The 10,783-nt window shown below is 57.5% G+C and overlaps 1 protein-coding gene across 1 annotated transcript; it reads right to left on the bottom strand.

Moving 5' to 3' along the window:
- Positions 1 to 446: 446 nt before the first annotated feature.
- Positions 447 to 2,914, bottom strand: MIF (macrophage migration inhibitory factor). The gene is made up of 3 exons (XM_014866259.3): positions 1,051 to 2,914; positions 722 to 894; positions 447 to 628 (listed from the first exon to the last, which is right to left on the bottom strand). The coding sequence occupies exons 1-3, from the start codon at positions 1,156 to 1,158 to the stop codon at positions 562 to 564; spliced, it is 348 nt and encodes a 115-aa protein (XP_014721745.1). The 5' UTR covers positions 1,159 to 2,914; the 3' UTR covers positions 447 to 561.
- Positions 2,915 to 10,783: the final 7,869 nt, after the last annotated feature.

Below are 10,783 nucleotides of genomic sequence, written 5' to 3'. Positions count from 1 at the left end.
TTTCCAGGCCAAGACACTGGGGCACCAGCCTACCAGAGAGTGACCCTGAGGAGAAGGGCGGAAGGCTTTGTCTCCCCAGGGCAACCTCTGCCCCTCTGGAAGATGAAGGAAGATGGGGCTGAAAGGTCCAGGCCCAGCTGACCCTCTGACCCCGCATGCCAATCAGACAGGGATCCCAACCCCTACCCTCTTCCCTGCCAGCCCTCAACCACGTGGTGGCCCTGCCCCTGCGGTAGGGACAGATTCGGCTCCAGGCTCCGCCCAGTGCAGTCCTTAGCGTGGCCTGGGAGGCTGATTTGAGTTGATTCCTGGGGTGCTTCTGGGGACGCAGAGGAAAGGCTAGGCAAAAGGCACCCGAACGGCAGATTCTGACGGGGCCCCCCTTCCAGTCACTGTCCCGACCCTGCACCTATTCCTCCGCAAGCCAAGGAAGCCTGAGTCAGCCATGATGTCCACACCGTTTATTTCTCCCGACCGGGAGGTGGGGGTCGCTGGAGGTCGGGCGGGCAGAATACGGCGGGCGGCGGGGCCTGGTGCAGGCGGGTCGGGCCCGCACGGCCCTCAGGCGAAGGTGGAGCCGTTCCAGCCCACGTTGGCCGCGTTCATGTCGTAGTAGTTGATGTAGATCCTGCGAGGGATGGAAGCCAAGCGGGCTCAGCGGGCTGCACGGTCGCTGGCCGCGGACTGCGCGCGCCCCCCGCCCCGCCGCGCCCCCACGCACCTGTCCGGGCTGACGCGCAGGCGCTCGGCCAGCAGGCCGCACAGCAGCTTGCTGTAGGAGCGGTTCTGTGCACCGCCAATCTTCCCGATGCTGTGCAGGCTGCACAGGGCGCACGGCTCGCTCGAGCCGCCGAAAGTCATGAGCTGGTCCGGGACCACGTGCACCGCGATGTACTGCGGGGGAAGGGCGCGGTCAGCCGGTCCCAGCGACCTCGCCGGGCCCCGGGCGTCCCCCGTCCCTTCCCCGCGTCCCGGAGTCGCCTCCCCGCGTCCACGGCCCCGGCCCACCTCTTCGGCCAGCACCCCCCTTCCTGTTCCCTCCCGGCCAACCTGGGCTGGCTTGCCCGTGGCCTGCACCAGCTGCTGGGTGAGCTCGGAGAGGAGCCCGTCCGGCACGGAGGCGCGGGGCACGTTGGTGTTGACCACGAACATCGGCATGATGGCGGAGGGACGCCGGGCACTGTGCACAGGAACCGACTGAAACGCGCGCCGCAGCAGACCAGGAACCTGAGCTACGTGACCGCGGCCGGGCACCGCCCGCCGGCGGCAGAGGCCCCGCCTCCCGTGACGTCACCGCCGGCGGAGGCCCGGCCCCGTGAGGCTGCGGCTCGGTCTCGCGTGGTGACGTCACCGCCGGCGGAGGTCACCCCGCGTGGCGGGACTCCGGGGGGCTGGGCGATGGCTTCCCGGCCCCGCGCACTGTCTCAGAGCTATTCTCCACGTGGCGGCCAGAAACCTGCCTGTCCTTTTCTTTGTCAGTCCTTTCATTTAGTCACCAGTAGTTACTCAGCGACGTCTGTGTGCCGGGAGCTGGGGATGCTGCGGTTAAAGGGACAGGTGACACCTTGCCTTCCGGGAGCTCACGGCCAGCCAAATAGATGAAGTCTCAGCTCATTCCACCACACGCACTGGGCCCTTCTGTGTCCTTAGTCTCTGGGGCCACATGTCCCTAACGGCTACAGTCGTGGCCTTGTTTGTGTGTGTGTGTGTGAGTGTGAGATGGGGAGAGGTAGTCATTGCTACGGGTGAGAGGGGAGTTGCCACAGCAGAATCACTGTCCAGGTTCCTTTTCCGCACCCGCTCTTCGGGGTGGGTGAGGATGCTGCCAGGCACCCAGGGGAGGGGCAGGGAGTAGGAGAGGAGGCCCAGACAGAGCTCTGTGGGCCAAAGGCGGTCAGCAACTGTGTCTCAGAGCCCACCCCTAGAACGTCCATGCCTTGGGCAACTTCTTTGCAGGTCTGGGAAACTTGAGCTCCTCAGGGAGGCCCCACCGGAGTCAGGTCTTCTAGGGTTGCCCTCTCACCGAGCCCTGGGTGAGTTCTTTGTCTCTTCCACAGATGATAAGCTTGGTGGCATCTAGTGAGTGCCAGGCATATGAGAGACATGAACAGAATGAATGAATGAGTGAATGAAGAGAGGCATGACACGCAGGAAGGGGACATGGCAGCAGATGGACTGGGAGCTGGATTGGGGCCCTGGCTGTGCCGAGGGCCAGGCCTGAGCCTGCAGGCCCTGACATCGCTGGGTGTAAGGGCCTGTGGCTGAATGGCCGCCCCCACTCACTGGTCAGAGTGCTGTGCTAGAGAACATTCTCCTAGGCGCTGGAGGGGTCATGGTGCATTTGGCTGAGTCCTCAGAGCTCTCCAGGAAGGTCCTGTCCTTGGTCTCTGGCAGGTCTGATCCAGTTAAGGTGGCACAGCACACACTGGCCTTGGCAATGGCCATGTGATACAGCGAGGACTCTCATGCCTGTGGGACCAGCCAGCCTCCGGTCAGGAGGTCCCATGGCCCAGTAGTGCAAATAGCCTGTAAGTGTGGGTTCCTCCGGCTGGGCCTCAGGCTGCTCCCCTCCTCGCTCTTAAACCGCACGCTCTTACCTCTGCCAGGGCTCCCTTACCGCTGATGCACTGATGCACTCCGGGCCACGGCTCCTGCTCAAGGTTCTCCTCTGAGCCCCAGCAGCCGACTCAGCACTTCCTGCTCTCTACGTCCACATCCAAGGGCATGGTTTTCCTCCCACATCTAGTCGCCTGCCAGTGAAACATATCTTCCTCCATTGTCCCCCTTGTCCTCACTTCTCTCCGCCCCCCTTGGTGTAAGTTAGCTGGCATCACCTTTGGCCTGGCTGGCTGCTGTGACAGCTGCTGTGGTGGCCTGCTCCTCCCGGGAGGACTCTACCTCCCTGCCACCTGGCAGCGGGTCTGGCTGTGTGACTTGCCCCGTGAAATGTGAACGGAAGTGACATGAGTGACTCTAGGCAGAAGATTCAACAGCCAGGGCCTGGTTCGCAGTCTCGGAGAAGGCGCAAGTGGGTGACGAGATGGAGCCTTGCCAGCGAACACCCGCGATGCGCATGTCGCTGAGCCACTGGGATTTTCAGGTTGTTGCTGTAGCAGAGGGGAGCCTTCCCTGATCGGCACAGCCTCGGAGCCATGTACCGTGTCCTCTTACCCTTCCTAGGGCAGTCAGTGCCGTCTTAGAAAGGCATCCGAGGACGTGATCTGATTCCCAGTCCCGCCTCATGGACACTTGGCTAACCTCTCTGAGCCTCAGTTTCCCCACCTGTAATTTGGGATGATAGTAGTGGCCACTTTACAGAGGGGTGTTGGGAGGACCAAATGGTCTAAAGACTGCTGCTAGGCCCCCTGATGCTAGCGGTAGTGCTATGACAATGCCCTGGGTGACATGGTCTCTGCCCTACGTCTGGCACCACCCTCCCTGGCTTTCTGGATCTTGTGTACTGCCCTTCAGGGCCCTGCTCCTGGCTCCTGGGCCGGTCGTTGGTCCTGAAATGCAGTTTGCCTGCGCTTTCCCTCATCTGACTTGGGCTCAGTTGCTTGAGAAAGCCCCAGAGCTCCTGGCCTGGTCAGGTCTTGTAATGTGCCCAGCACCTGTCCTGTCCTTCGAGGCTGTCACCATATTTGTATCTGTGAGGTGATGCTTCCTTTCCGGTGGTAACTCCATGAGGTTGGGGACTGCCTCTTTTTGGTCATTGCTGTACGTGTACCTCCTGACCCATTACCTTAGTGAGAGGCAGAGGACCTCCAAAGATGTCCACGCCCTAATCCTTGGAACCTTCGAATTACAAGGCAAAAGACACTTCATGGATGTAATTAGGGTTACGCACCTTAAAATAGGGAGATTATCGTGGATTATCCGGATGGGTCCAATGTAATCACATGAGCCCTTAAAAGCAGAGAATTTTCCCCAGCTAGAGTCAGAGAGATGCGGCAGGAGGGGAAGTCAGAGAGACTTGAAGCAGGAGAAGGCCTCGGTGCGCCATCACTGGCTTTGATGATGAAGAGGGCAGGGCACTCAGTCATACAACCGCAAGGAACTGAATTCTGCCGACAAGCTGAATGAACTTGGAAGTGGGTTCTTCCCCAGTTGACCTCGAGACACCCTGACTTTGGCCGTGTGAGACCTGAAGCAGAAGACCCAGTCACTTCCTGCTGGACTTCTGACCCACAGAAACTGTGAGATAATAAATGTGTGTTGTGTTAAGCTGCTAAATTTGTGGTAATTTGTTCTAAGAGCAATAGAAAAGTAACGCCCCTGGCATCAATAGGCGCTCAGTAATTATCCGCCGAGCAACAGGACACAGGCACTGGGAGGCGTCGGCAGACACGGCTGCCGGCCTGCCTGGGAGCCTCTCCCGTCCTCCTCTCGGACAGACTCCCAGCTCTGTTCAGTTAGAATGTTCACAGTCCCGGAGCCCCTGGCAACCAGGAGTGGCCCCGTGAGGCTCCTGCAGTGTCCAGGGTTTATCGGGCAGCAGCTGCTTTCCTGATGGAGGTGCACCCTACCCCCCTCCTCTTGCCCCGCCTGGAACTTGGACACGACCCCCAGGTGTGCAGCAGCTGTTAGGCAGCTGGGAGCTGGAAAAACACAGGCAGAGGAGCGGAGAGTGGCAGCCCCGAGGAGCCTGGGGCTCTGCCTGCTCTGCCCAGTGTCTTCTGCTGCCTTCCTGTTACAGGAGAAAAAGAAGCCTCTGCTGAAAGCACCATTTGTCAGGGTCTCCGACATTCGCAGCCCCAGTGCAACCCCTGGCTGGTGCAGAGGACTTCTTGAGGGCCGTGGGTGAGGGCTGTCGGGCAGAGAAGGGGGATGGAAGGAAACCTCACAATGTCGGGAAACACCAGCTGGAGGAGGAGGGGTACGGCCCACATGAGCACCCAGTAGGCAGCCTTGAGCAGCCAGCCTCCCTGCCCTTGCCGGTTGAACGTCTCTGTGGATGGGATCCAAGTCCCCCACACTGCAGGGAGGGTGTGGGGGAGGAGGGAGGCCCGGCAGCTCCCTCAAAGGGGCTACCTGCCCTGCACCAGCCTCACTGTCCTCGGCATCCCTCCCCTAGTCATGCTTGGTGCATCACTCCCACAGCAACAACCCAGCCAGCCCTGAGCCCCCGACTGTCTGGGCATGCACCAGTCCCCAAGCCCTTGTTCACTGAATGTGGTAAAAGTCCAGCAAAGACACCCCCATCCTCCTCCACTCATAGTAGAAGAAGACCTGGAGGGTCATCATCCCTGCTGGTGACCCCCCACCCAGCCGTACCCAAAGATACAGGAATGCAAAGAGGGGTGTCTGCCAGGAGTCTGCCCACTGCAAAGGAAGGGCCTGGGCTCGGCGGGAGCCAGTGGTCACGGCCAGCTCTCTCCACAGGACCTAAGACATGGTTCAGAGCAGGGTGATCTGGGTTGAGTTGCTCAAACTCTGTGAGCCTCACTTTCATAATTTCAAAAGGAAGGTGGTAATTCCTTTCCCGTGGACTCGTGTGAAGATTAAATGAGATTTAAGGACAAGTGCAAAGTTCCTGGCATACAGCAGGTGCTCAATAAATGCTCCCTGATCTTACTGCATTGTAACCAAGCACGCTGGAGCAGGAAATGGACTAACAGGCTTGAACTCCAAGAGTGGGCATTAGGCAGAGTGGTCGACTGTGCTTTCCTTCTCTGCTGGCCAGGTCCTGTCCCCACCCAGCCCTCCCCTTGCCAGATCCCATCAAGGCTGAGGGCCAGCTGCTCAGGAGCCCCCAGGGCACATGCCTGCTCCAGCTGCTGCACAGGAGGTGACAATGGTGCAGCCTAGCTCAGACTCACACCCACGAGCAGCTCACAGTAACTTGTCCCAAAGGTGGTGTACTGGGCTCCTGAGAAACCCTCACCTCCTGGAGCACTGAGGAGGCATAAGCATGCACCTTAGGGGGGCACCTCAGAGAGTGTGGGGACACAGGTCATTGGAGTGAGCGGGATGAGACCATTGGAGGGTCTGGCTCCCATGATTACAGGATAAATTCCCCAGCCTGGCCTTCAGGGCCCCCACCTCGGCTCAGAGCCCCTCTCCACCACTGCAGTCCAGGTGGACTCTGGGCTTCCCTTCTGACACCTCCCCTCTGCCCAGGGCTTTCCCATGTCCACTGAGCAGCACCCACGGCCCCCATGAAGCCTTCCTGGCACTTCTAGCTGGAAACCCACCCATCTCTAGGCTTCCTCAACCTGGGCCTACGTGGACATGTTTCCATGGTCTGCCTCCAAAGAAAGGGGTGTGTGTGAGTGTGTGTATGTGTGCATGTGTGTGCACATCAGGGCCTGGAGGCCCGTCTCTTTCCTCTCTGTGTCCACACTGCTCCTGGCTCTCGGCCTCCCTCCCTGGCCGCCTGAAGCCAGACAGGGCTGAGTAGGCAAAAAATTGGCCTCTGCCCCTGGAATGTCGCTCCACCGCTGGGGCAATGGGGAGGGACCTGGGCTCCCCTGCAGCATCCTTGTCTCTCTCTGGGTGTCTGGTTCTCCCTAAGCTCTGGCGATTCCCTGCTGCCTGCAGAATGAAGCCAGGGAACGGGCAGGACACGACCTCATCTCGCGCAGGCTCTGTGACAAGGGCCAGGGTGCGGGCTCCCCACCTGCCTCTGCAGAGCCTGAGTCATGGCCTCTGTCCTCTATGGCCCGCCGCCCGTCCTGGCCCCACCCTCAGAGAGCACCGGCTCAAGCCCTGCTCCACTACGAGTCCACAGTGTCACCCTGGACCCTCGGCCCCTGGGCCTCCCCGACCCAGGGCAGGGGTAGCAAAAATGAGGTCAGGTAGCAAAAGAGCCAGGGCAGGGGAGGCAGTGTGGTGCGGTGGTCACGACACCAGCTTCAAGCCTGGCCCTGCCACCTAGTGGTGAGACTTGGGACAAGCCATTGCCCTCATGTTCCTCTGCTTCTGTGTAAAACGGGGATATTGAAAGTACTTATTTCATGGGGCCCTTGTTAGGATTAAAGGGGCCAACGCTTGTGAAGCACTCAGAACAGTCCTGATATGCAGAGACCCTTCCACAGATGTCAGCTCTGGATGGTGGTGCTGACGGTGCTGCTGCGAGACTGTTTCACTCTCTGCGAGGTGAGGGTCCTGGGTGCCGCCTGAGGACAGGGAGTGGGGCCCTAAAAGAATATGTGTAAATGGAGGGAATCAGTGAATGACTCAGCTGAGGCACAGAGAGGGCGACCTGTGTCCCAGCAAGAGGGAAGCAGAGTCTCAAAGCGTTCGAGAGGGGAGCGGATGAGAGAAAATGTGGGGGAACGGACTGTAGCCCTTTGGAAGCCACACCTGTGACCCTCGTGCACAGTACATGCACCCTGGCCACCATGCAGCTGCCTGACCACTGTTTGCTGGCTGGTGGGAGAGGCTGGGCCCCTGGCTCTGGGCCCTGGGAAGCTGAGACACACAGCCCAGGTAACCAGCAAGCAAGCGAGGGAGGGGTGCTGGCCAGGAGAGGGAGGCAGCCAAGCGCTCTGGGAGGTGGGGAGAGGCCACACTGGGTCTGGAGCCTGGGCAGGTGGGCCAGGACCAGGGAGCTTTTGGCTATGGGGGGAGAGCATTTCAGGGGGATTTGGGGTCTGATAGAGACCAGCAGACAGGACACGAAGGGGCTGGCTGGGGGTCCAGGCTGCTGGGACCTCTCCATTAAGAGTGGTCTGGGGACCGGAGGTCAGGCACTCACTCGCCGGGCAGGCCTTGGTGTCTCCACAGTCAATGAGGAGGCAGGGCGGGCTCTCGGGGAGCAGGGGCAGGGAGGCCTGTGGAGCAGCCCGGGAACCAGGCAGCTGGCCAGCAGCAGGGGCCAGGCCCGCGGCCACCCAGGAGCTCCCTGGGGAGGCAGAGGAGAGGCCGGGCCAGATGCCTCCTTGACAGAGCCATCCCTCCTAGCCCTCCGCCCCTGCCCCCACCCTGGCTCCTGTTCTGCCCCTGCCCCCCATTCCCCTGCCCACCTGCCCAGTGGTTCTTCTTAACGCGTTCTGGGTCAGGATGTCCGCCCAGCAAGGACCCAAGAGAGGGCCAGGGGAGCAGGGAGCTTCTCCTCTATCAGGTGCAGCACCATTTGCCCAGGGGCCTAGGCCCAGCCTCTCCCTGTCTTGAGATAACCATGTTCTGAGGCTGGTGCTCTCCCTCCAACCCCTCCATCAGCCCACCCTCACTCAATGCAGCCTTCGCTCTGTCCCTATCCTAGCTCTGCTCCTTGTCCTGGTGGCGTCTCAAAAGGCAATCCACACTCAAGCGGGAAGAGCTAATAACAGCCTAAACCCAAACTGGGAGATTTCAGGCTGTGGGGCTTGAAAAACCATCTGAGGACAGAAAGACTTACTGGTGGCCCCAAACCCTCCATGCAGGTGGTGTTGGTTGCCTGAGCCTGACCTGTCCCATCAGGATCCCCAGGGCCGGGAAGATGGCTGAGGTCATGGCCACAGCTCCTGGGAACCCCTCGAGGCGCTCTCTACAGGTACTGGGGCTGCAGGTTCATGCTCACACCTGGAGAACAGAGACAGGTCGGCCACTAGGCCGGATCCCCTGTGATGCCCAGGCCATCTCCCCCACCTCTCTTGGCACGGTCTCTCTGTCTGCAGGGTCCTATCCTGAGTCTCCATCTCCTTGCCCAGCTGAGGGGTTCCTTGGGCAACAAGGACTTGCAACGCCCACCCCACACGCCCAGAGTGTGGGAGGCCTCACCAGGGCCAATTCTGGCTGGGAGAAGGGTGAGTGTGACACAGCCCAAGGGTTGGGCCTGGGCTGGGGCCGTCTCTGCAGCCCATGCTGCAGAGACATCCATGGGACCAGGGAACATAGTGTGTCTAATGCAGTCCCAGACCTGGGACACCGTCTGACACCCGCCCTGCTCACAGTCTGTACACCATGGGAATTCGAGGGACGCCTGCCAATGGATCCTTTCTCATGAATCTTCACTGGAGGCCAGCAGCGGCCAGGGTGGTGATTGGAACCCAAGGTTAAGCTGGGGAGGCTGGTCAGCAGAGGCAGTGATGGCGCAGAGGGCACAGAGAAGCCAGGCTCCAAGAGTGCTGACGCCTGCTTTCCAGAATGCTCCACAGTTACTGGACACACAGGGGCTTTGTCCTCATCCTTCAATGCTCCTGCCTCCAATGGCTCCAGCTTTAAAAAGAACTCCAGCTAAGCCTGCCCTTGGGAAGCCAGCTCAGGTCACTTCTCCTTGAGACCTCTCCTGACCCCCACTCAGAGACTCCTTTCTCCCCAGAAAGCCCACCGCCCACCATGCCCACTCATTTGGCACTTACTGCCTCCTACTAAAGGTCAGTCAAATTCTTTATTACACAACAAAGGTCAGTTGATGTTCTGACCTAGATGCCCAGGTAATTCAAGGGCGGGAAGATGGCCTTTTGAACAAACGGTGCTAGTATGACTGGATATCCATCAAAAATAAACAAATAAAACTCAACCCTATCTCATACCTTGCATAAAAATCAACTCAAAATCAATCATCCACGGGGCTGGCCCCGTGGCCGAGTGGTTAAGTCTGTGCGCTCCACTGCAGGTGGCCCAGTGTTTCGTTGCTTCGAATCCTGGGCACGGACATGGCACTGCTCATCAAACCACGCTGAGGCAGCGTCCCACATGCTACAACTAGAAGGACCCACAACGAAGAATATACAACTATGTACTGAGGGGCTTTGGGGAGAAAAAGGAAAAAATAAAATCTTAAATAAAAAAAATAAAAAAAAAATCAATCATCCACATCAGTGTAAAAGCTAAAACTATCAAACGTCTAGAAGAAAATCTGTGCAATGTTGGGATAGGCAAAGATGTCTTGGGACACAGAGCATGAATCATAAAAGATACTATTGGTAACTTGGACTTTATCAAAATAAAAATGTCTGCTCTTAGACACTATTAAGAACACAAAAAAGCTACAGACTGCAAGCAAAATGTGCAATACACAGATCTGACAAAGTACTGGCACCTAGAATGTACGAAGAATTTCTATAAGTCAAAAATAAGACAAACAACCCAACAAAAAATGACAGACACTAGAAGAAAAGCTAGAAGACCACGGGTTTGGTAATGACTTTTTAGATATGACACCAAAGGCACAATCCATGAAAGAAAAAATTGATATGCTGGACTTCATTTAAATTAAATATTTCTGCTCTGTGAAAGACGTGGTCAAGAGAATGAAAAGACAAGCCACAGACTGGGAGAAAATATTTCCAAAAGACCTATGTGATAAAGGATTCTTATCCAAAATATACAAGGAACTCTTAAAACTCAACAATAAGAAAACAAACAACTCAATTTTTTAAAACGGGCCAAAGACCTGAATAGAGACACCTCACCAAAGAAGACATACAGTTGGCAAACAGGCATGTGAAAAGATGCTCCACATTATGTCTCCTCAGGGAAATGCAAATGAAAATAACAACGAGATGCCACTACACACTGATTAGAATGGCCAAAATCTGGAACACTGACATCACCAAATGTTGCTGAGGATGTGGAGCAACAGGAACTCTCATTTGTTGCTGTTGGGAATGCAAAATGGCACAGCTACTTTGGAAGACAGTTTGGCAGTTTCTTACACACAAAACATACACTTACCATGTGATCCAGCAATCCTGCTCCTTGGTATTTACCCAAAGGAGTTGAAAACTTCTGTCCACACGAAAACCTGCACATGGATGTTACAGCAGCTTTATTCATAATAGCCAAGACTTGGAAGCAACCAGGATGTCCTTCAGTAGGTAAAAGGATAAACTGTGATCCATCCAGCCAATGGAAT

This window comes from Equus asinus, chromosome 8, assembly GCF_041296235.1.
Source record: "Equus asinus isolate D_3611 breed Donkey chromosome 8, EquAss-T2T_v2, whole genome shotgun sequence".
NCBI classification, from domain to species: Eukaryota; Metazoa; Chordata; class Mammalia; order Perissodactyla; family Equidae; genus Equus; species Equus asinus.
The sequence above is the reverse complement of the archived record's forward strand: the minus strand, read 5'-3'. Positions and strand labels throughout refer to the sequence as shown.

What these genes read in the sequence shown, in the direction of transcription:
- MIF (XM_014866259.3), bottom strand. Translation starts at nt 1,158, where the DNA reads ATGCCGATGTTCGTGGTCAACACCAACGTGCCCCGCGCCTCCGTGCCG. An exon ending in CCACGGGCAAGCCAGCCCAG is followed by an intron (nt 895 to 1,050) that starts GTTGGCCGGGAG and finishes CTTCCCCCGCAG; the next exon opens with TACATCGCGGTGCACGTGGT. An exon ending in CTGCGCGTCAGCCCGGACAG is followed by an intron (nt 629 to 721) that starts GTGCGTGGGGGC and finishes CATCCCTCGCAG; the next exon opens with GATCTACATCAACTACTACG.